This window comes from Zosterops lateralis (assembly GCF_965231275.1).
Source record: "Zosterops lateralis genome assembly, chromosome: Z".
In the NCBI taxonomy this organism is placed as follows: domain Eukaryota; kingdom Metazoa; phylum Chordata; class Aves; order Passeriformes; family Zosteropidae; genus Zosterops; species Zosterops lateralis.
This window is the reverse complement of record NC_139800.1, coordinates 62,659,696-62,684,880: the sequence shown is the minus strand read 5'-3', so window position 1 is coordinate 62,684,880 and position 25,185 is coordinate 62,659,696. Positions and strand designations below refer to the sequence as shown.

Here is a 25,185-nt window from a genome sequence, read left to right as displayed (position 1 = left end):
AAGATTTTTTAACTCTGTGGGGTAAGTTGCTTATGAAATGAGTATATAGCCATCAGAAAACATGTCTCATTTTTATGTTTATTTTTACTGGCTTACTGCTACTATTGAGCATTTAATAACAGATTCCAGAAAACATTTTATGTATGAAGTATAATGTCATTCTGAACTGGTACTATAGCAGCAATGATGGTGACTAAGTATTGGTAAACCTAAGACTATTGTAATTACATATTCCCTTAAGTGTTATCTTAAGGGTTGTTATTTAAATCTTACCTTTCTCCAAAACTACTTTTTTTTTTGTCAGGTCACAGGAAAAATGGGAAACAGTATTTTTCTGTTAACTCTTCCTGCAAACTTCAATTGTGTTTTCTCTGTGTACATTTTAGGTTTAGTTCTCCACTCACTGATGCACATTAAATCATTTACTTGGAGAATCTAACTACATTCAAGCAGTTTTTATTTTATGTTATGCAAATCACATTATCATTTTTCAGAGAACTGCTCTACTCATACGTTTGGCAAGAGAGGAGGTTTTTTGTTGGTTTTTTTGTTTTGTTTTGTTTTGTTTTTTAATTTATGATGATGACCAGAGATCAGATTCTTCTTTACTTGTACATATGTTCAATTAGCAGCCTATGCATATTATGGAATTTTAAACAGCAGAGAGTGGTAAGTACCAGATCCAGAAGCAAGAGATTAGAAGGCAGACCTTGAAACCATGGGGAGTTAACCCCATGTAACACAGGAATGCTGATATAGTTAAGTATTTCCATAAACCAATTCTATGTTCAGACCTGTATGGTTATGAATTTTTTTATTATATTTTAACTACTACAGATTCTCTAAAGTTGATGAATGTGTATTCAATCTAGACTTTTAATACTCACAGCAAATTTCACTGTAACTGGTACTTTATTTCATTAATTTTACAATCCTTGCTTTTCTTTATAAATGGAAGTTCCTGTTGAGATCAAATGTTTAATACTCTGTACTTTTGGGATCAGCTAAGTATTCCATACGCACAGTTAGTATTTGCATACTACCCTTTCTGTATACACTTATACTTACAGAACAATAACATCCCAAACTCCAGTTTTGTTGTGCTGGCTGGTTATATAAAATGCTCTTGGCTTTCTGACACAAAGCAGTAATAGTTCAGGAATCTTTACTTTAAATAGGTTATATAAGAAAATAATTACAAGACTTGAAACACAGCATAATATTACAAATGCATAACATTAATATATCCTCAATAATATGAAATCCAGGTTGTCTGTATCTACTTACCAAGCCACTTGTCAATTGCATTCTCATATTTTTTTCGGTCCTTTAACCAGTCTTGATGCCATCTAAGGTTTGCAATAACATTTGAGTAATTTTGACCCAAACTTTGTTTCCAACTGATAAACTGTTGTTTGTTATACTCTTGAACAGAAGAAGAAACCTTTGGATAGTTTACTATAGAGTGAAGTATTTTGTCCAAGGAATATGCAGTTACTGGGAATTTTATGGCAACATTTGTAAGCTCATCTGGATCAGCAGTAAGGTCTGTAACAAACAAAAAGTCAGTTAAGATTCAATTTGTAATAAAGTAAATTAATGAGTCAGTCAGGACATAAGAGCAGCATACCAAAGAGTTGGGGCAGTACTGAAGAGCCATCCGAGTATGTGATGTATTTCCACTTGCCAGTTCTCAGCATATACACAGAGGAATTCACATTACACCCATGGAACTCACTCAGTACCCATGAGGGCCGAGGCCCTCTGGGTGATGCTTCGTTCTCACTCTTTTCATGTAGCAGTGGTATAAGAGAATATCCACTGAGGTTCTGTGGGACAGGAATTCTTGCTATATCTAAGGAAAGATGCACAAAACCAAAATGCTACTGCAGTTTTTATGATTTAAAAAGCCTAACATAATGCTACCTGTGTCTGAATGTTGATAATAAAATGTGCTTTCAATAAAAATACCTTAAGAAACTTCCCAAGGCAAGCTTCCCACCATCTTGATCAAATGTATCACCTATATATAATTCAACCTTTAACAGAAGTTTGTGAAAACTGATCACAATAGTCTCCTTTAATGGATGGTGCTCTTTTATTCCTTAATCATGATTGCAAACATTTCTCTTCTGCTCTAACTACATCAGGCAGGAGTAGAGTTTTATTCACTCATTCTTCAGGCAATTGCAGTGTACATGTGACACCTTTTAGAAGAAGCAAGCCTTCCAGACTGATTTGAAAAGAACATTTTTTCTGTAAAAAATGTTGAAACCTAAAAGATCACAGATAAAGTCCCAAGAGGTAACTTTATCTGATGTTTAATTCCAATCAGAATTGTCTCTTGCATGATTTATCACAGATAACTGTTCAAATATTCCCTCTTAAAAGTGATTTCCATCTAAGTAATTTTAGGTTTTTTTTATTTGATTCTCTGTCCAATACTGAGTAGTTTTGTATCTCCTAAGGTAAGAATGGATATCCATTATCACATCTTTTACGCTTGCCCAGATCATTTGTCCATTTCCTGTAGAAAGATTTCATCACACTTCTTTCACTTGACCCTTCCTAAAAGATATTCCTTTGCTAAGTTAATGAACCCATCCTCCTTTCAGGTTTAATGTCATCTTTGGATGCACTTACACTGTAAATTCTATAGTAAACTGTTGGGTATGAAGGCTAGCAAGGTTTATTCATATCTAAAATGGGTTTTATTCCTTTTTTTTTTTTAGTAACAAATAATCCTATATATAACCAGTCAGTGCAATTATGTGGATGACAGTAACAGTAATAATGAAGATCATCGGTCTATTTTTTCATCAGTTTTTCACTTTTTCTATTAAGTCCACATATATGGTACACAGATAAATTATCTCCTGTTGTGTTACTATATTGCCTCAAAATGGACACATCATTCTGACTATGATACAAATGCAGAGTAGTAATGGTAATGGGGAAAAAAACAGTCACCTGATATTACTTAACTCACCAAGCATAGTAGGATATATATCCACAAGAGATACTACATTTGGTACTTGCTGCTGTTCTCTTACACCTGGCCCCATAACTAAAAGGGGAACATGAGAACTTCCCTCATACATGCTCATTTTATAGAACTGACGGTGTTCCATAGCAAGTTCTCCATGATCTGCAGTGAATATAATGATTGTCTTTCCAAGAAGCCCAGTATCTCGCAGAGCTGATATAATCTCACCTGCAACAACAAAAAGATACCGGTAAGGATACATTCAAAATACTTCTTCCAAGTACCTGCAAAGTACCTGTACCTGCAAAGCAGCATGCAATTTTCAAGAAACCCTCCTAGTCAGTGGAGGAAACTCCTCTCTTGTTGCACATGCATTTGTGCACTGAAGACACAACACATACTCCTCTCTTTTTGTATGTACATTTGTGCAACAAAGACAGGGCCAAGATCAATAAAGTTGGTAGTTACGCAAAGCACTTAGGCATCTTAAATATTAAAACTTTAGGATGACTCATCCGTAAACATACTAGTTAAAAGATGTTATAAAATTACAACTGCAGTGCAGTTACTTTACAATTCCTTCATTTCCTAAAGCTGTAAGTCTTGCATTGATCTCTTTTCATTCATAAAATGAGGTAGAGCAATTCTGTGTCTTTTAATTCACTTTACCAATCTAATATGCTGTCCGGGTTTAGGACATATGTCTAAAAGAACAGCTTCTTGGATCATGAATTTCTTATTAAACAAATTCTTGTTCATTCATGGTAAAATGCTGTAAATTAAGACCAATTCGCATTGTAGATTTTGTATCTGTAGACCTTCCTGCAAACTGAATAATTCTGAATGTACAATTAATTATCTCATCATAACTTTCAATAATATGCTTCTAAGGGACACTCCAAATGTAACCTTACTGTTCAGTTGATGTGTAACAGCTGTTATCCAGTCTACACATTTGAAATCAATCTCTAAGGAAAACTACTTATGTCGTAAGATTTAAATTTTCTTCCAGGTCAGCTTTTACAGTCTGTCCCCTTCACAAAAACGTTTCCATTATTTCAGTTAGCATTTAACCAAAGAGATTTAGTTTCTCTTGTACATGGGTGTCCTGGGTACAGAGGAAAAGAGGGGTGGAGTTTCCAGCACTGTTTAATAATATGCCACCTATGTCATGGAGGGGGCATGGTTTTCAGCAGGAAACACCAGGGTGTGTTGAAGTTGATTCAGTCTTACCTCAGTGGTGGAAAAGTGCGAACCGTTCCCTTAACTGTAGCTGAAATCATAGGAGACTGTAACTGTTTCTGAAACTTTGACAAGCTGTAACTATTGCTGGAGCAGCAGAAAGATGCGACAAGCTGCTGCCATCACCTCTGCTGCTACTAACACTGTTAGGGCCAGAACTAACTTTCAGCAGCACTTTCAGGACCTTTTATTTGGATTATTTAGCTCTCCAGGCTTTGTTTTGTCCTTGTTTACCATTGTTTTCAGGCTGAGGGAGGATAATAAACTGCAGAAACTTTTTTGCCTCATTGCTTTTGTTTTTCTGAGCTGCATGGTCCAGTGTGGAGGGGATGGAGAGGACAGGTGCCATCTTGCCTTTGTCTGGGAAAACCACACTGGGGACTCTCTTAAGGGAGTGGTTTTGCTTTTTTATTGGTGAATACCCTTCTTTTGGGTAGAGAATTTGCCCTTTGTGTCCTCTTTTATTGATATTGTTGTGTTTATTGTAAGTTTTTCAGTAAAATTGTTGTGGTATCTCCTAGTGCTGGCACAAGGGAATGGGGAAGGAGGGGCAGCTTGTGTGGGATAATTTTCCCACTGGGTTTTAAACCATTGCAATGGGTCATGCACTATTTTGCTGCAATCACTGGTTTTCTACAGAGCTTCTGAGTGCTGGCTGTGATTACTTTTTAGAGTGCTCTCAGTTCACTTAAAAGGCTATCCTGTCATTTATCATATAGACTGAATAAGCAACTTCCACAACTTACTCCCAGATGTGAATTGTGGTGTTTTGTTTTCTATCTTTTTCCCCTAAAGACCAGCCCTATCAGCATTTTCTTTAAAAAAAATCAGAACTAGGAAACCTACTGTGTAATAAGACATTACTTACCCAGCATTGCATCTGTCTCCGCACACATAGCATAATAAAATGCCCTAATATTTCTCACTTCTTCCTTTGTAAACTCTCCTGTGCAATTCTTGGTGTACGATGAGTAATAGTCTACTGGATGCATCTCTGAAAGAGAAGGCCACTTGGGTATTTTAATAGCTTCATAATTTACCTAAAAAGAAGAGGAAATTGACTTTACTTTAGAAACTGGATTAAAGAAGTTTTTTAACACAGATTTAATTTAAAAAAAAATTATAGCATAAATTAGCAGTTCTCAATTTGTGACCCAGGAAACGCTAGCTGCTAATTTGTTACACCATGCAGCTACCTCCTCCATACTTCCCCACAGCTTCCGCAAGTAAATTGTTTTCAAAAAAAACTATGAAAATCACCTAGAAACTAAGGCTAGGAGCCACAAATATGTGCTTCACCAACTGCTGTATATTTTTAAGAGAGGTATCACAGAACAGTCTTCTAGAGTAGGTACAGAATATTGGCATAGAGTCTTCATAACTGTAGAATAACTACAAACCCATGGATCTAAAAGATTGGGTGTTATGTAGGATTAGAGAACAATACGGAAAATCACATAGTCTGGGAAAGCCTCCAGGACAGTGATGACAAGTCTTGGTACCTTGATAAAAAGAATTGACTACATTAATCCCATTTTCTAATACTTTCTACATGTTTCCTCATATATCAATCCATTTAATTATGAAGAAATATAAGATCAGTATGAAACTAAAAAGCCAATCTATTGTGTCTTATGTTGCTTCATGTTCTAGGTCTATACTGCAGAAAAAGTCAATCTTTCACGGTTAAACTCAGACAAAATCAATATATATATAGCATCATTTCTAACAAGCAAAATACAGAATGTTCATAACAACAAACTTCAGACCATTACCAAAATTAATTTACAGACAAGAAGAGCAACAATCTCATTTTTCTTAATGTTTCTAGCCATTGAACTCCATACTTACTTATTGATTCAATGACTACTACTAACAAACCTTTTCCCACAACAGAGACAAATGCATCACTTCTATTTGCTTAGCCTTTAATCAGAAATCTAACATCTCATTCGAGTACTTTCTTACTGTGTAGTGAAATATCAAAACTGAGTCTATCTTGAAAAATCAGGAATAAAATACTGTTTGTAATAAGTACAGTTATTAATAAATTTATATTTAAATTTTATATTCACATACCTTTTTGAGCCAATAGGGAGATGTTAAAAATGTAGAGGATCCAAAATTTTCTCCTGCATAGGGTGATGGATATGGGTGTGGTAAATTTAGTCCCAAGTAAAGAACAAATGGTTGAGTAAAGTTAACAGCTTCTTCCTTTATCCAATTTACTGCTTTATCAGTAGTCTGCCAATCTTTTTCCATCACTCTAAACTGCTTCCTATGGCCTGTAAGTTTCACCATGGGTCTTCCTTCTTGTCGGAGCAGAAAGTTAACATCCCTAGTCCAAGCTTCTACACGGTTACTGAAAATACATACACAAGTCATAAACTCAGCAGAAAATATTTTCTTCACTTTTCCTCCAGACAAAAAGCATTATGAATTCCTGGAGAACTTCCCCTATACTTTCAGCTGCAATCTATTTCCAATTCCTGCATAAAGGAGAATTGTTATTCAATTGAGCAATAATGATTGTGCATCTATTTTATACTCAGACCTTCAGCCTTTTTATGTCTGCATCTGAATCTTCCCTCTTATTCATTAACCATTTATGTCAGAATGGCTCTTCTCACATCTACAAAATATTACCTAGAAATAGCACTCCATCTCGTGCACCCTTCTCCACATTTTGGCACAGATTCACACACTATTTATTTGTAAACTGGGCCAGAGATTTTTATTTGATAGGGTCTTCTGTACTACCTTCCATCTACAGGTAAAAGCCAAAGTACAGCTGCAAGGGATATACTTGCTTCTTCATAAAGTTGCAGGACCAATCTCTGCTAGATACACAACACAATTTCTTTTAAATTAAAGCTACTATCATTTCAACTGGAGACTGAAACCATGTGACAGATCTCTACATGATTAGTTCACTGCTGCCCATTTCACAGCAGGAGAATCTACCTGATTACCTTACTGAATGATGTCCAGAAGTAAAGTCCAATTTCCCAAACTTCTGTGTACGGTAGCCATGCTTCTCCATGAGATCCATCCATGTTACATAATCTGGATCTAGACCTTTGAAATTATTCCAAGATTCTGTTAAATGAGTGAAAAGACCACTCCACATAGCTGGGGAAAAAAATAAAAGATGAGTGATTAGTGCCTCCCACCTATATGGTTGACAAGGGATTAATCTTCTCATTACGATAGAAGTTGAAAGTCCAAACTGTGATACAATAGAACAGGGAACACAAAGTATTACTCTTCCAAATCTTAATTCATAATCAATACAAGTACCAACATTTACTCAAATAATCACCAGAACTGCAGAAGGTCCTTTAAATCAAGTTTTAATTAGATCAGAAAATATTCTTCTTGATTTTTGAAAGAAAATTACACAGTAGTACAGATACTGATGAAACAATCCTGTATTTATATGTGTTTCACAGTATTAGTTCTCCTTACTACAGTTAGATTTAATGTGAGTTTAAAGTTAAGTATATTTGTGGGCAGAATTACTATAGAGTGTTTTCATAAATATATTATAGCTGCAATTTTATTCTTTTTAGGTAATCTACTTCACTACTAGTTGCAGAAACAAAGTGAGAATATTAAAGATACCAAGAAGAAAGGAAATTGAGACAAGAGTTGCAAAGGAACTATTAGGGAAGATTTTTTAGTGAATTTCTATTTCTTTTCAACTTATCAAGAATCATTCACTCTTTCCTAATGCTAATTTAGAGTTAAAGGTACTCCCCAAACAAAACTAAGTAATTCCACAAGTAAGTAAGCAAAGTGCAATAATCCCACATGGCAATACTCATCCTTTCCCCACCCCAAAGCCCTCTTTCCCACTGTCCCTTCTGGTATCATCCCCAACACCTCTACAATAGATGCACTCTTAGTTCCCTGCAGGTATCCAAGCCGCTGGCTAAGCAAAAGGCGTCCTGCTGGTTCAGACCCCTCATGTGAGCTCAGTGGTCACAGCTACATAATTACCAGTATGTAATGCTACACATAAGTGATGAACCGTTGAGTTCATTATGCAGTTTCCTTCTCACAGGCATACTAACCTGCCATTTTCACAAACTTCTTAAAATTAAATAATTTAACATAAAGTCATTGTTCTTAGCAATAAAAATTGGCCAAAAGACTCAAGCATCCAGAAAAGGAAGAAAAGGCTGGTTGCTTGTTCATGTAATGTCAACTACTTAAAATGTGACCATGCAAAAAAGAAATGGGGACTAGGTAATCAGTAAAGGGAATATTAAAAATGTAACACTAAATTTGACTGCCTTTGCCTGCTGCTTCTTTCAGTGTATGCTTAAAGAGAAAGAGAGATCTCTTTTATAGCTACAGATTAAGGAGGGTCTTTGCAATAAGAAAAAAAACGTAGCAATGTTTTAAGATGTAACCTTTGATTGAGGAATATCACTTCTTCCTAGCAAATTCTGTAAGTGTGAAATTGAACACAGAACAACAATCACATTAAGTAAAGAACAACATGGAAGTATTCATTTAAAGCTACTGAAAGATGCACCAGGTATCTGGAAGACAGTGGCAACAGCTTCCAATTTATTCAGCTGTTATTATTTATTACTCTTGGCTGAATACAGGAAAGACATTTATTAACTTTATATTGGGAAGAGAGAGTAGTTCTGAGTGTAGTTTCAGAAGTGCAGCAGAACGAATGGATGATTTCTCTAAAAATCCTGAAGATTTTTTAAAAATCTGAAGCTTCAGTGGAGTTTGTAAGATTTGGGAACTTAGACTTAACTGAAAAAAAAGGAGAAAAAAAAATAAAAGAGGAAACATAAGAAACAGAGGAGATAAGCAAAGAAGAGAATGATGAACAGAACAGATGAAGAAGAATACCATAAGAATTCAAACACAAACAAACAAACAAAAAAAGGATCTTACTGAAAAACAAAACAAATCCCTCCCCATTAAATCATTTCAAGTTTCCTATCATTACCATATATTTAAATTGACATGTGCAAGTTATTATCTGATGTTTTGCTTGATTCTACCTGCACGGGAAGGACAACAAATTGGAGAATTGGTGTAGGCATTGAGAAAGACAGTGCCATGTCTTTTCATAAAATTTATGGAAGGTAAGTCCACAGTCTGATTTCCTGGAAAAAATGTCAAACGTCCATCCTGCAATCAAACAAAAGCAACACATAAACAGGATTAATGCAAACTATTGGTTGCATTAATTAATATACTTGTTACCTTGGACTTGTGTTGCTCAAATGCTGCCAATGCTATTCAGGTATGGAAAACAGTGTTGAGAAGCTCTAAGTAGATCAGTATAAAATGGATCACTTTTGAAAAAGTGCAATGGAAAAGATAACTGGGCTTCTTTATACTAAAATTAATTCCACTGTATCACTATACATATTCCAAGCTCCAGTTCTTCAGGAGTGGGGTCCTACTATGACACACTCAATGGGAAGAGGTACAGTGAAGGGTAACAAGGAGTGAGGCTGAATCCCAATGCAGATGTGTGCATCAGCACATATTTCTGTGAAACCACCACCAACCTTTTTAAAGGTTTATCCATACCACTTGTCTGTGAACTTCTTTGAAACTATGGACTGGAAAAAGGATCAAAAAGCTAAAGGAAGGCTATTCTCCCACAGAAATCCCATCCACAATGGTTCCCTTTTGATACTTTCATAATGCTAATTTCATTTTCACCTATTTGTTTAGACAGAGTTGTTAATCAGTAACTTAAAAAAGATTAAACATTTTGAATAGGTAATTTTACAGTAACTTATTATCATCACATGAAACCAGGTTTCATGCAGAGTGCCATATTTCATGTCATTGTGTCCTCTCTGTCACTTTTATTCCTTTCCTCAGTTGAATAAGATGTGCCAACACAGCCCCAGCCTGACTGGCTCTTCAGTGAACAGACAGGCGACCGTGCAGCTGCAGTTTTAACTGCAGAAAAAAGTCAGTCCTGTCATTCGGTTTCTGACAGAAATACTCTTGGATAACCCAGCATTGTAGAAAGTCACTTCATTTGGCACCAGTAGGGCTAACTGTGGCATCCCAGCCCCTGAAATCAGCTCATATCAGAACATGCTAAATGAGCAATCACCTAATTTTGTATACTACTACAAATGCCATATTGAATGAGCACTCAGTACGACAAAATGGAAATAAAGCTCTAATATGCAATAGGCACTTGAACAAAACCTTTGGGTGAAAGTGTTCTTTAAAAAGTTGTCCTGGTTCTAGCCAGGATAGGGTTCAGTTTTGGAAGTAGCCAGAAGAGAACAAGAGTAAGACATGGAGGTTATTGTGTACCACCTCATGTCATTTCCCAGGAACAGGGGAAGGGGCTCCTTCCAGGTCAGGGTAGTGTGGCAGTGGTCAGGTACTGTCGGGCTCTGCACAGTAGACTGGTGAGCATTCAGATGGGAATTGCTCACTGCTCCCGTACATTTTTGTTATTAATGTTGTTGCTGTTACTGTTCTAGTAAACTGTTCTAGTTCTGCTGGTCTTAGTAAACTGTTCTTACCCCAGCCCATGACCTTTATCTTTTGTGTCCCTGCTCCAGCCTGCCACAGAGGAATGGGAGAGAGACAGAGGAGTGAGCAAGTGGCACACGGTTTGGAGTGATGTCAGTGGGAACACTCAATTGGAGAATACCATTCCTAAACCAGGACAAAAGTACACAACTGCTGTCAACAACACATTCTTAAGTTTCTCCAAAAAAGTCTTGGAGGCTGGTCAAAGGTGTTTGAACAGCTGAATAAAAGAGTTCCTTACATTGATACTGTGATACCATATTCAAAGACACAGCAACAAAAGAACTTTATAAACTTGGTGTCACAGTACGTTTGGTGTACTGTGACATGATTGTTGTTTCTATAGATGACAGGGTATTCAGTGAAAGTAGTAAGTGTCTTGAATTGGCTAAGAAGGTAGAAGGTCAACAACTATTCCTGGAAATCCATCCTCTAAGAACTGTGTGGGATTTCTAGATCTTGAAATACCTAAGGAAATAAAATTGCTTTAACACAAACAAGCACCTTTCATCCAGGAACTTGAGCTGCATTGCAAGCAAAGCCCGTCATCCATCACAAAGTTAATTTCAAGTGGCAATTCAGAAGCTGAACCCCTACTAGCAGATTTTGCCCGGAATAGCACAATGCCTGATAGGACACAGCAGCAGAAAGCTAGCTGTTAAAGCAAGAGGTCACTGCTCTGCAGACCACACACAATACAGCATCACTGAGAAGAAAATTTTTGTCCCACTTGGCAAAATAGGTGTGATTCCTCCACAGGCAGTGTGACCCACAACAAAGGTAGGCACACTTTCCAATGACAGTCCGGTGCTTTTAACAGCCTGCAGGACTTAAGCTTTTTTTCAGAAAAACTGTTAGTTTCAACAGTACCCAATCCTTCCTATTCTCTACTAGCAATGTAATCAAAATGGTTCATCTTCAAATCCATCTCAAAAAAAAAAAAAAAAAAAAAAAAAAAAAAAGAAAAAAAAAAAAAAAAAAGAAAAAAAAGAAAAGCTTACACAACATTATTTCTTTTACTACATTTTTCTTTGTATGCACTATGCAAATATGACACTTTTTAAAACCAGCACCGTGTTTTTAATGCTTTACGTAAGAATTCCACAAATGTTGTGGGTTTTACCTCTCTTTTCTGTAAGGGTTACCTCATTAATCCCTGCAAAATAGTTTATGAGAATCTACCTGCTTAAATGGGACATATGAAAGTTCACCTAAGGTTTGCCTGCAGCCTCTGCTAGCACCTGGGTATAAAATGGACATTGACAAACCCTCAAGACCTTAAATACTGTAATTTTAACTATTGGTAAATAGACTTCTAGTAAAAGCTGAAAATTTGGAGAAAAAAACATGCGTTATGTTGGAATATTAAGAGAGTTGATTTACTGAAAATAAAATTAACAGAGAATAGAGTCAAAGGAAGGAAAGTCAATAAGGAGCTATTATATTAATGAAAAAGGAGTTATTTCTTTATCTTTGAAATCACAACAAATGTGTTTAAAGACAAGGTTTGAAAAAAGATGATACATGTTTACCAAATATTTAAGAAAAAATCATCCCAAGAAAAACAGGCAGCAGGCAAGAAGCCAAGTGCTTTTGTCTGTAAGTCAAGGACGAAAGCCCAAGAAGGCTAGGAATCAAACTTCCTCAATAGTGAAATTTGAAAGGACCTGGAGCTCAACACCATGAAACTCATGTTTGATTCCACAACAAGGAGTGCTCAGATGAGTTAGAGAAAACAAGGCACCTCAGAGTAAAGCATACGTCAAAGCATTTCCAGTGTGCTGGGTGGGCACAGTGAGAACACTGTGAAGACACATGCAAGGATTAGTATTTGTGAGTGGAAAAGTTTCTGTGTGTCTGAGGGTTAACCCAAATACTTTGGGTTAACTGTGATAATACTGTGATTAATAAATCACAGTAACGAAGCTGCTAGATGCCTACCGCTATAGATACACGTCTGACAAGTTTATTATGTTGTTATACCTTATAAGACCCTCAGTAAAACAGTATTTGATGCAATAAATCAGTAATTTCATCTGTGATTACAGAAATCCTCTATCCCATTTGTTGTGGAGACTTAACGCTCTTAGGATTTACAACGGGAAGGACAGCAGGGTTTAGGGACCTTGCTTGCCATTAGGGTTTCCCATCCAACAGAAGAGCATTCCCTTCACACACCCGCCCTGCTCCAGCGGCGGCTGCCGGGCCAGAGAGTCTGCCGGCAGCGCCCCTCCGCGGGTGACAAGCCGTATCACACCAGGCCGTGCTGTGACACCCACGCAGAGCTTTTCGGCTGCTGTAATGCCGCCGATGCGAACACGGCGCACCGTTCCGGGAGCCGGGCCAGGTTTGGTTTGGCACACTGGGGTGAACACTGGGGGCGTCCCCAGTGTCCCCCCGCACAGCGGACCCGCGCCCTGCCCCGCAACTCCCGTCTGCGCATGCCCGCGGCGGCGGCCCGCGTCATGCGCCGTACGGTGCCTCGTGCTCGGTAGTTTCGTCCAGGCCGCGGCCGAGGATTTTCCCGCCCTCTCTTACCTGCCAGGGTGCCCCTCCGTGCCCCAGTCACTCACCAGGGAGTCGCAGGCCACCAGCACCACGTTACGTCGGGGCTGGTCCCCGGGGGCGGCGGGCCGCGGCCTCGCTCCTGCCCCGGCTGCCATGAGGAGCAGCGCCAGCCCGGCTCGCCCCAGCGGCCCGCCGTCCCGCATCGCCCCCCTGCCCTGGCCCCCAGCTCCCGAACCGAGAGGAGCAGCAGCTCCGAAAGCAGAGTTTCGGGGCTCTGGGCACAGCGTAAGGCTTGACGCCGCCGCGAGCTACCCGCTCAATTTGGCCTACAACTACCAGTGTGCACCGGGCGGCGGCCTGCAGTTCCCAGCGTGCTCCGGGAAAGGGGAACTACATCTCCCGCCGTGCCCCAGGAGAAAAGGGGGGCTGTCCCGGCGCGTCACTCCCCCGCCGGCAGAGTGCGCATGTGCCCGGGCGGCGGCTGAGGTGGCGGCGGCGGCTGAAGGTGCGGCGGGAGAGGGCGGCGGGTGGCGACGCGCCGTGGGGGCCTGGCTCGGCCCGCCGCGCCTTTCCCGGTGGGGCTGTGGGCGAGGACTTGGCTCCCCGGGCGGTCCGCGGGTCCGGGCCCCACCCGCGGGCCGGGCTGGATGGGCTCGCTCCCGGGGCCGGCCCAGACCCGTGCCCGGGTTTGCGCCGAAGTGATATTTATTTGCCTGTAGGTGACTGTGCAGCTCATGCTGGACAGTGCCCGCGGTGGGGTGCGTTTGTGATGGTCGAGGCATCTGTTCCCTCGTAGGAAACAAATTTATCTTCAGGAACTGCTGAGCAATGCAAGTCAGACGGATTTCGTTATAGGTTCTGAGGGAATCTTTGAAATTCGATGTCATCCCGTGTCTTTTCATTGCTAATTCAACCATTCCTTTATTTTTGCTTTGCAGCTCCTAAAATTATTTTTATTCTTCAGCTGGTTGCTTTTTTTTCATCTTTTTGGGACCTGGCACCAGCACTGTTGTTTCTCAGTCTCATCCCATCTCGGCAGCTTTGACTGTAGTGTTTCTAAAGTTCATTTTGGGGTACAGCATACACCAAAACAGTGCATGATTATGCTTTAAAGGGTGAATGCCTCTCTGCTGTGTCTTTAAATGCTTTTATCTTTTTGATTCATGGCTCTGGTCAGGAGCAGAGTCTGCCATAAGTGGTGAAGGGAGAGGAGCAGGGTGGGGCACGCCGGAGTGTAAGTGACAGATGGCCATGGTGCTGCTGTAGAAAGCACACGAGAAAACCCTTTCTTAGCAGCCACTGGAACACTTTTATCGGGCACTGGGGGTCTTAGGCACGGTTCACTGCTGAGTTTCTTTTTAAAAAGGAGCTACTATGTGTACCGTGTTCTAAGTCTAACTACAGGCTCTTAAAACACCTCTTGACCTGTAAAAAAAGTTTCATTGCTGGATAGCTACTTTGTATCATTTAACTGCTTGGAATAGTGATGGAATCCTGCCTTGGATTCTGTGAGTAGTTTTAAAGATGCCATTTTTTTCATCAGTTTCTAGTGCTGTATGCATTTTGGCATACTGTTAAAAATAACCTCTGTGCCATGAAGGTAAAAACATTTTGTATGTGTCTGTTATCCTTTTTTAGAAGAACTGATGATACATCCTTTCTATTTAGCAGCCACAATGTCAAATAAGGAGGTGAAGGCAGCATTAAAGAGTGCTAGAGATGCAATAAGAAATAAAGAGTATAAGGAGGCCTTAAAACATTGCAAGGTAATTAATTTTATACTCAGAAGGTAAGTTTGGGGCTTTTTGCACATTTAGGTGTTTTTCCCCACACTGCTACAGTTGTACAATGGTGCAGAGTGTAGACTACTTTATTCATGTGGTAGTTGAGATGGATTTTCAGATTTAACTTAATTTATTATTTTGCTAGTTGCCCACATGTAAACTTTCATTCCTTTTCCTTTTAAATTTGCTTACATGTGGCAATAAGAGTATTAAGTCTAGAATGATAAAAATCCATTTCTAATCCAGACCTCACTGGAGTGTTTTAATTGCTGAGCTGCAGATACAGCTCAACACTTCAGGTACGAAGCATCCTCTTGGGATAAGAAACTGAATTTACTAATCTCAGCATCTTCCTTAAAATTACTTAACTTCTAATATTGCCATATAAAATAATCCACCAAACTGTAGTGATAAAACTCACTACATGTATCTATAAGTTACATTTCTTTCATCAGTTTACTTAAAATTGTGTCTTTTTAGGCAGTCTTGAAGCAAGAAAAAAATAACTACAATGCTTGGGTGTTCATTGGCCTCGCAGCTGCTGAGCTGGAGCAGCCTGACCAGGCCAGAGGAGCATACAAGAAGGCTATTGAACTTGAACCAAACCAGTTACTGGCATGGCAGGTATGTGAATGGCCACTTTTTGTCTCTCTGTTTGTCCATTTAAAATAGCTGTGTGGTGTGTGCATTACAGTCTATTGTAATATAGATTTACAACCTACAGCTTTGTTATTTATTGGTTCATGAAACATAAGGGTTTGTATTAAGTCTGTTACTGATATCAATAATCAATGTTTTTCTAAGATAATAAGGTTCTTAGTATTTTCAGTATAAATGCTATTTTAAAGTGTAACTGTTGGGGCCTGAATTTAGTGTATGTTGAAATTTCCTCACTTTTGCAATTAGATTCTGGCTTTCTTGATAAAATACTTGGGTGTATATATGTATTATTATATATTTGGCATATTTTATATATATATTATCATATGGCCTAGTGAACTTTTATATTGTCCTTTGTGCAGACAAGATCATGTCATATATACAAGTTTCAAAGAATTGTTGGTATTAGTTAAGAAAGGGAAGGAAGCATTTCATTTAATATAAGTAGATTGAGTGGCCTGTGCAGAATTCTGCACTACCTTAACACTTGACCCCATTGAAGGCAATGGAATATTTTTATATGCAGAACAGGTAGCATTCTCATAAAACACAAGCATTGTCATCAAATCTTACTTCCTTTACTTTTTTGGTTTTTTTCTTAAGGGATTAGCTAATTTATATGAGAAACCGAACCAAACAGATGTCAAAGGAGACTTAGCAGATGTTTACCAAAAACTCTTGGAACTCTATGAAAGGTAAAGGATATCAAATGCCATAAATTCAGTCTTAAGATTTCTAGTTCAGTGAATGTCGTTGGTGATATACAGTACAGACTTGGGTTTTTAAAGCCTTCTCACGTCAGTGGTTCAGCCATTTTGCTAAGGTTTTCTCTACTTAGGTGAGGGGTTTTTTTCCTGTCCCTTTTGGTGGAGCAAAATCTCTCATAGTTTACTTGTACTTGAGGCTAGTAGTTTAGGGAATTCCATGTTATCCTATTCTTGTCTAAACTCAGTACTTTGAAGCATTTATCTCTGATAGTTCATTGCCTGCATTAGTAAGAAGGCTTATTTTTCACTGCTTTAAGATCACAGAGTATGTGTCATGCAATTCATGGAGACCCAGTTCTAAACAAATTAACTCAGCTGTCACTGGAGCTGACTGGAGTGTTTGGTTGTTCCTTTATTTTGAAAATTGATCAAAAAGTTCCTGAAAGTATTTTTTTTTTTTATTCAGAGCAGCAATTAGTAAAACTTCAAGGGTGATTTGTAGTATTTATTCTAGATATTAGTTTGACAGCTGAACTTAGTGAAAATTATTTGTCAGAATTTGAAAAAAACTACACTACTATATGAAAAACTTAGCTTGTTTGCGACGGATTTTCTTATTATTTTCCTCCTTTCTAGTAGTGACAAGCAGAAATGGTGTGATGTATGTAACAAACTTGTGGAGCTATACCATCAAGAAAAGAAATACTTGGAGGTAGGTCAAGCACTTTTTCTTCTAACAGTAATTTTCCATTTGATCTAACTACTTCTCAGCAAGGAAGGACTGATTTTAACTATATTTTGTCTTTTCCACTGGGTAAGACTTGGATGCAGTCCCTTAAACTGACAGAACTGGCAAAGACTATTAGTACTGAGACTGAAAGGACAGAATATAATTTTTCCATTGTATTTCTAGAAGTCAGAAATGGTATCAAATGCACATTTACGTGCGGTATGTGTGAATCAGGTGTCCTTTGCCTGGCTTGGCTAGTGCTGGGTGTCTGTTGGACACTTCACAGGTGGGGTCATCTCTTCCTAGGCTGTTACTAAGTCTTCATTCTAGAGAGTAAGGTGGGATATATACACAACCTGAACTCGATTGCATGGGTTTTATGGACTGCATTCCCAGCACAATGATAAAAAGCCCCTTCAGAGCAACATAAGCTTTGCAGAAATCATTGTGACAGTGATCAGTGTGGAGTTGTTAAATGCCTGTGTGGTTCAACAGTAATGTTTCCTGCAATCTCTATAATATTGTAACAGAATGTATATTTTGGAGATATGCTGTTCACTTTTCCTTTGCTCTTTGAAAAGGCTGTTTTCTTATATGGTGGTGCATGATCATACTCCATTTTATCTTCCCACTTTTCCTCCAGCAATGGAAGACGAAAAATTTTACATAGCACAGAGTGTGGAATTGGAGACTATTAATTAGCTCCAAAGCCTTATTGTATACTAGCTTCATAAACTAAATTTAATGCTAATAGTTTAGGATATGAAGGCATGCTTACTTATAAGGAACAAGAAATTGAGTTAGTCTTCAGGGTCCTCTTTTTTTTTCAATTTCTGTTGACTTTTCTATACTGGAATTTCAGCGTGGACTGCTACTTTTGTTTTCTTTCTGTTCGTAGTGCTCTAGATCTTTAATCTACTTTTACTGTTGATTTCCTCTGGGAACCAGAGTCAGAATTCATATACTCTTGATGTTCTCTATCTTATTTACTGTGCCTTGGAAGGCAGAGAGGTCCCACACAATGTTCTGTGGCTTGCTATTTATTTAGTCAGAAAGCAGGTAAATCTGAAGGAAGATAATGGGAGGACATCTGGCTTAGGAATGGAGCCACAGCCGAAACAGGAGTATAAAAAGACTGAAACAGGGGCGTGTTTTATGGTAGTAAGTGATTATAATATGTATGTGGTGACTGTGGATAAGCAACGCACTTGCAGAGGATCGAAATGCACTCTAGGTGGAGCAGTCCCCCATGCATCCCTTACCCAGTAAATAGTGCCGACTTTTTAAAGCTACGTTGGTGTTAAGGAGTTTATTCACCCAGTTTTCGGTAAATTTTGGTAACTACTTATGTCACACTTTCAGGTCTTTAAAGAGTAACACCATGGGTCATTTGTTCCTGTTGACAGGTGGCTGAAACTTGGCAGAAACTAATAAGGATGAAACAGGAGGAAGGTGCAGAAAAGACAGAGCTTCATCAGCTTTGGAAGAAGATGATCCAATTACTGAAAGACAGTACAAGGAGCCAGGATAATAAGACTGGGCAGTTGGTAATGTTTCTCACTCCTTGTTCAGCTAGGTACATATATATGTACAGTCCAACTAGTAATTGAAGCCTGTTTGTCTGAGTTGACTGTCTCAGTGTTCAGACGTACTAAGTTTCTGAGGAAAAGCTGGGCAGTTTTAATTTCTGACAAAAACAATAACTGTGCAGCAGCCTGAGATGAGCCTTAGGTGTAATGAGTCACCTAAATTCTTCACAAATTGTTCTAGCATGGTTCATTCCACAGGGTGTAGTTCTTCAGTAAGACTCCTCCAGCATAGGTGCTTTTCTTGTTCTCAGATATTCTAACTCGTCTCTCTGCCTGTAATTGCTGTTGCACTGGTTTCTTCCCCTTCTTGAACCTGTTGTCCCAGAGGCACCACCATTGCTGATGCTCTCAACCTCAGCGGACAGCGTGTCTGTCTTGGAGCTAGCTGGCATCGACTCTGTCAGGCAGGGGAAATTTCTAGCAGCTTGGGTTCTCATAGAACCCACCCTACTGAGCCTCCCACTAGCAAAGGTTTGCCACACAAAACCAATACAGATGTTCTTCAAAACAATAAACTTCCCCCTGCTTTCATCCAAGTTGGAAGAGATGGCTTTGTGAGGTTTTTCCATTTTTTAACCTATTTTTTATCCTAGATAGGAATATTTTGGTTCAGATTTTCTTGTCTCCTCTAGATGTTAAGCTTTAACTTCTTAGCAAAGTGTTAAGGATGATTGAAACGAAACAGAACGATCATGAATTATACTCATCCTCTGTTCTCTGTGGACAAACTAAATTTTATTTTATCTGGTTTATCTGTTCTTGGAAGATGAACTTCCTTCAACATGAAAGGTGGAAATTTCCTGTCTCCAGTCTGTTTGATGGAAGTATTTCAGACAGGAGAAAATACAAATTGAAGTAATTTTCCATGGTAGAAAATTGAATCTGAATCTCTACTTTTGGGAAGACAAAGGCTTTAACTTATGAACTGGTGTTGAAAAGAGATGCTGCAGGCAGCACTGCTTTCTTTTTTGGAAAGAAAAAATAACTTGAAAATATTTTTTAAATGTCATAAACATCAGGAATAGGTTTCACAATCAAATCTACAGTTTACTGCAGTTTTGAGTAAAGCACCTGAACCTGGAAGGATGCGTATCTGAAGGCAACACACTTCAGTATTTCTCTAGTGACAAGCTGTGTACAATTTTTTGTTTAGCATGCTTGTTTATAAGCCTGCACTCTGGTGCCTGTGTTCCCCAATATATAAACAATCAAGAAAAAAAGTCTAGAGTTCTAGACCAGAGTGGAGAGAAAGGCTGACAGCTAACCTTACAGGATAGCAACCTCATGTCCTTCTTTGAATTGGGATTAGGTTTTAAGAAGAATTTATGTTCTTAAAAATATTACCTTCCTTGTACCATCTTATATTATGTGGCAGCATATTATTTCTTCATCTTGTACTAGACAATTTAGATGCTTTGGATGCCGAGTGCTGTTTCATGATAAGGAACTTGCTTCAAGACTTTCTCTGTTCATAGCACTAGTGTGAACTTAATGAGTAGGATCTAGGTAATGATATGTATTACTGTCCACTTTAATAACTATTCACTTTAATAAGGAGGGGCTGGAAGGCTGTCCTCTAAGGAGCAGATGATAACTTTGGGTTTTCCTAGTTTGGAGAAGTCTGAGAGGTGCCCTCTAATGTCTGCAGCTTTCTGAGCAGGGGAAGTGGAGAGGGAGGTGCTGAGCTATTCTTTCTAGCATCTAGTGATAGAATGTGTGGGACTGGTTCACAAGACTTGATATGAGGCAGCATTTCTTTACTAAAAGGGTGGTCAAACACTGAAGCAGCATTCCTAGAAAATCAGTTGACACTGCAAATCTACTAGTGTTCAAGAGGCATTTGGTCAATGCCCTTAATAACATGCTTTAGCTTTTGGTCAGATCTGAAGTGCTGAGGAACATGAATTGTTGCATGTTCCTTCCAACTGAAATATTCTATTCTATGAAGATAACATTTCCCTAGATTAATTTTTTTGCACTCCTGATTTTTTGTTATTTCAGCTTTTGACTGCATTTGAACATGCGCTGCACTCTGCTGACATTATTCCTGGTGAAGACCACCAAAATCTTTACAAAGACTTCATACAGTGCTTGTCAGAAGTAAGGTTACACTAAAGTGTCTTTCTAGTAAGAAAATATGTGTATTATTTCACATCTGAGAATTCACACAAATAACTGTTTACGGTTTTTTTCTTTTAAGTTTCCTCATGAAGTAGCTAAGTTGGAAAAGGCCTGTCATGATATGATGGCTTTGTACCCTACTGTGAGTTACCCTTTGGAAGTTCTTTGCTTGCACTTTGTTCAGTCAGGTGAGTAAGATGGATTTAGGCATTTCTGGGGCTTAAATTTTATAAATAGTTGGTTTTGTGACAATCTATTTACAAAGTTTTTACCTTTGATGTGTACACAAAGAGTGTACAAGTACACATTTTAATTCTGTTATTGTTTCTGGAAATAACGTGTTTGGTCCTATGACTTGTCATCTCCTAGCCCTGTAACTTTGTAGTGACTGTAAGCAACAAAAACCTGTGAGTTAAGTCTAACTCTTCGAAGTCTCAAATAAAAAATGCCTTACTTGAAAAGCAACCTCTACAGATAAATGAAGATTAGCTTCTTGACCTTTTAAGAAAAAATGAAAAGGTGTTAGCCAGTGCTCTGAGGTTCACAATGGACTGGGCTTAGGTTTTTCTTGACACAGATTGTCTTTCATCACAAAAACCAACCAACCAACCAACAACAAAAACATATAAACATTTGTGAAACTCTGTTAAAGTGTGCCTTGTGAATTGGGAATAAAGAGATAGGAGAATCTTTGAGGTGAAAAAACCCAAACAGCGTGTGTTCATAAATGCAGGGATCTGAAACTGTGCATTTTGAGTCATTTACAAAACAATTTTTTGAAAAACAGAGTTGTGTTGGACACTTCTCATCATTTTCAAAGGTAGTTTGAAGAGTAAGTTTTAGCATTTCATTTTATTGTTTAAGGCATCAGAAGTTGATTTTCTTTCTTTCTAAAGAAAAGAAATAACTCTAGAAATAACTTTCAGCTTAGGTAGAAAAAGGCCTTTTACTGTTTTGAAGAAATGAAATAGTGTAGCTAAATAAAGCAAGTGAGAATTTTTCACTTTGTTTTGAAGGTATGAAGACAAATGAGGCCCAGACTCAAATATTTGTAAAGTGTTTGAAAATGCTTTATATTTTGGAGAAACAGGCAGAAACTAATTTTCAAAGAAAAAGGTTATTGCAATTCTTGTATACTAGCACTGTGGCAACACCTCACTGTCCTACAGGCTTCTTGGAGGGGGAAGGATGCTGCTTAAGTTTTAGTAAGGCTCTTCGTTTAGATCTGAGTCACATGTTTCAATCCTTCATGTCCTTCATTCCTCGTAGGCTTGTTAATTCAGATGCATTGTAAAGTCACCTTTAGCAGATGCAGATGAGAGCAGCTGTTACGCCACATGAATCAGTAATTTCTTTAGGAAAATAATAGTTTGAAGGTTGTTGCAACAAATCACGAAATACCTGTAATCATTGCCAAGTCTACAATCACAGCTAAATACAAGCGCCAGAAGTTAGTGGCATCAGTTAAAATTAAGCTAAAACATTACTTTATATGGTTTCATAGCAAGGTAGTTTCAGCAAAGCTTATCACAGCAAATTGTTAGGTACTCAATGTCTAATCTGGAAGGAAATTGTTTTGATTTATATGTGGCAGATTTTGACATGTGGGCATTCAGCTGAACTTACGTGAAAAGCATATGAAGGAATTAATATTTATTAATAGAGGAAGTATACCTGGAGTAATTGAGCAGAAGTGCTTTCACACTGTCAGTTTATTTTGTTTCATGGTACTGAGTATTTAGATTATTCTCGGGTTTTTGTTTTTTTATGGGATAGAAGATGATAAGTGTGTAGTGCCTTTGGAAAAACCACTTCGAACTTGAAAGATAATGATCATTTACACGGATAAGGTAAGCTGCAGCAGCTGTTTTCTAAAACCCTGAAAAACATGTCTTTTTCTAAAACCAGGTACTTTGTCAGAAGAGGCCCTGCACTGCTTCTCTAGGCTTTTGGAGATGGATGCAAACAGTGGTCCAGGCATCATTGGTTTTGGTATAAAATGCCTCAAAGAAAATAAATACAAGGAGGCTGTTAAGAGCCTTACTGAAGGTAAATGTGTAATGTGAATGTGAGTAGTCTGTAACTTGAACACCAGCTTTAGTTTATGTTGAAGAGTTAGGGAATCTTATACTTGCGTAGTAGGTTGCAAATTCTAAGACCAGCTAGATTTTAAAAGAATGCTGAACACTTTGTCTGCTTCGTGTTGAGATTTTTTTGAATATAGCTTTAAGCATAACATTTCTGAAGTCTTTCATTTGTATTATAGCGAGCTCTGTAGTGTTTTAAGGTATACTATTTTTAATCCTACTGTTATTGAGGAAATAACTGTATGAAACACTAAATGGAGCTATAGCAGTAAACGAAGGAATGTGGAATTTATGAAGTAAAATGTAATGCGACTTCTCTAGTAGAGTTACTGCATTTCTCTGCCTGACCAAAAGTGACTTTTCTCTGAAGTTACTTCATTTTAAAACCTCTTCAACACTTACATTGGATAAAGACTTACATTGAGTATCTAGAGAGAAATATTGTAAGAGTTTCTTTCTTTTCTGTTGTCGTTATACAGTAAGACTTGGCTTCCTCACCTGTAAATTAACATGCTTGTATTGAAATGGCAAAACTCTCTCCAAAGTACTCATAAATATACTAGTGGGAAAATGAGACTTCCCATTCTCACTGTGCTGCTGGGGCAGTGTATAGTGAAAACTGGGTAAATAATTGGGATGTACACGTTCATGAGTCAGTCAGAGTATGCTGCGATATCCTGCATCCATTCTTCTAGGTTTAGAATAAGATTGTTTCTGAAATAGAATTTTGGAATATTCTACAGTGAAGTAAGATCTTGCCTAAAATATGAAAGAAAAGTTTAATGTGCCTAAGAGCACACAAAGAGGAAAAAGTGTTCCTTGGAAAACAAATTCTTCTGGCTTAAATAGCCATTGTATGTTTTGACAAAAGATAATATTTTTTTAAATTAATATTAAGATGTTTTTCTTTTTTTACTTTTACACATAGTCTTTGCTTACAACAGAGAGAGCACAAAGACAAGGCTCTTGGTATAATGTGTAAATATAGAGTTTGGAAATAATGTCTGCTCCAACAAGCCGCATGTTTGTGTCTTCGGCATTGAGGCTTTCAGGCATTACTTTGTTATATATCAGTTTTATTGATGAATCTTTAATTAAGACAGGTTCATTAGAAAGTTTTAGTATAAGTAATGTTATATTTACATTATATATAACAAAATCAAGCCTAACTTACATGCTTTCCAGTTTTTGCCTTGTTGCATGGAGGTATCTATGTTCAAAACAGTCTAAAATAAGACTCAGAAAAAATTACTGCATGTCTTACTATCTGATTGATATATGGTTTTGGTGGCATTATATGGAAATAAAGTATCTACTAGCTACAGTGTCTTTGCAACCCTAAACAACTTTTTAAAGTGTCTTTTTTAAACTTTTACTAGGTTTGCAGAAGACTAACCAGTGTCCAGCAGCCTGGTATTATCTAGCAGAGGCACAGATGAAAATCCATGAACACAGAAATGCTGTCCTGTCCTGCAATCAAGGTAATTGCCTGCTAATTAAAAGAGCAGCTGCAGAGCTATGCTACTTTATGTACTGCCGCCAATGTGGCCTTTGTGTGGTAGGTCTGAATTAGAGGTAGTCACAGTCTCTTGCTTTTGCAGTCTCAAGCTTGTGCTGCCTCTCTTGGTTTATGACAGCTGAAAAACACCTTATGCTGCTTAGTCTCAATAATATAGAAAATGCTTGGCTAAGTGGATCCAGAAAGCTGTCTGATGGTTAATGTTTAGGTTTACATGCTCTGGTGTGCTGCTTCTGCTGTGGTTGGCCAATGCTGGCAAGTGACAGATTGCCTGAAACCAAAAGGGTAGGTGTCACAAATACTTAGCCTGGTAAGTATCATGTTTCAACCTGAAAAACTAATTTTTAATCAAGGTAATGTAAAATGCAGAAATGATGCGTAGTACAGCTGCATCTGAAGAAACTCAGTTAGTGTACAACTTCATCTGTGCTAGCTGGCAGTGAGGGCAGTTATTGTGATCTAGTGATGCATATGTCAGCTGAACAGAGCCACTCTGGTGGTTATAAATGAAGGGGCAGCTAAAGTGGACTTCTTGTGTGGCAGGGACAATTGCAGTGAAAAATTTCTCAAGAAAGAGTTGAAGAAGTAAAAGTATACAGACCTGGCCAAGCAATCATGAGAAATCAAGGGAAAATACTTGCTGGCAAGGAAAATTCAAAAGACCGATCAATTTGGGTGGAGGAAAAAGGAAAACTGAACAAAATAG

General features: G+C 38.2%; 2 protein-coding genes across 10 annotated transcripts in view; one reads left to right on the top strand and one right to left on the bottom strand.

Annotated features, from left to right (window-relative positions):
• The window catches only part of ARSK (arylsulfatase family member K), a 51,911-nt gene extending 38,303 nt beyond the window's left edge, over nucleotides 1-13,608 (bottom strand). For 2 of the 5 annotated variants that reach the window (XM_083884570.1, XM_083884571.1), the window contains exons 1-8: nucleotides 13,348-13,608; nucleotides 9,262-9,391; nucleotides 7,201-7,360; nucleotides 6,308-6,590; nucleotides 5,097-5,268; nucleotides 2,990-3,214; nucleotides 1,631-1,855; nucleotides 1,288-1,548 (exon numbers count right to left, since the gene is read on the bottom strand). In XM_083884570.1, coding sequence (XP_083740696.1) covers nucleotides 1,288-1,548; nucleotides 1,631-1,855; nucleotides 2,990-3,214; nucleotides 5,097-5,268; nucleotides 6,308-6,590; nucleotides 7,201-7,360; nucleotides 9,262-9,391; nucleotides 13,348-13,485 — 1,594 coding nt within the window. In that variant the 5' untranslated portion in view covers nucleotides 13,486-13,608. Of the gene's footprint in view, nucleotides 1-1,287; nucleotides 1,549-1,630; nucleotides 1,856-2,989; nucleotides 3,215-5,096; nucleotides 5,269-6,307; nucleotides 6,591-7,200; nucleotides 7,361-9,261; nucleotides 9,392-12,715; nucleotides 12,845-12,899; nucleotides 13,029-13,347 lie in introns of those variants that run through there. The other 3 variants (XM_083884572.1, XM_083884574.1, XM_083884573.1) reach the window with 3 other exon arrangements.
• Nucleotides 13,049-25,185, top strand: part of SKIC3 (SKI3 subunit of superkiller complex) — a 47,503-nt gene continuing 35,366 nt past the window's right edge. For 2 of the 5 annotated variants that reach the window (XM_083884569.1, XM_083884565.1), the window contains exons 1-10: nucleotides 13,049-13,121; nucleotides 14,951-15,048; nucleotides 15,547-15,690; nucleotides 16,330-16,421; nucleotides 17,070-17,145; nucleotides 18,570-18,710; nucleotides 20,754-20,852; nucleotides 20,953-21,061; nucleotides 22,782-22,922; nucleotides 24,340-24,441. In XM_083884569.1, coding sequence (XP_083740695.1) covers nucleotides 13,076-13,121; nucleotides 14,951-15,048; nucleotides 15,547-15,690; nucleotides 16,330-16,421; nucleotides 17,070-17,145; nucleotides 18,570-18,710; nucleotides 20,754-20,852; nucleotides 20,953-21,061; nucleotides 22,782-22,922; nucleotides 24,340-24,441 — 1,048 coding nt within the window. In that variant the 5' untranslated portion in view covers nucleotides 13,049-13,075. Of the gene's footprint in view, nucleotides 13,122-13,755; nucleotides 13,788-14,950; nucleotides 15,049-15,546; nucleotides 15,691-16,329; nucleotides 16,422-17,069; nucleotides 17,146-18,569; nucleotides 18,711-20,753; nucleotides 20,853-20,952; nucleotides 21,062-22,781; nucleotides 22,923-24,339; nucleotides 24,442-25,185 lie in introns of those variants that run through there. The other 3 variants (XM_083884566.1, XM_083884567.1, XM_083884568.1) reach the window with 3 other exon arrangements.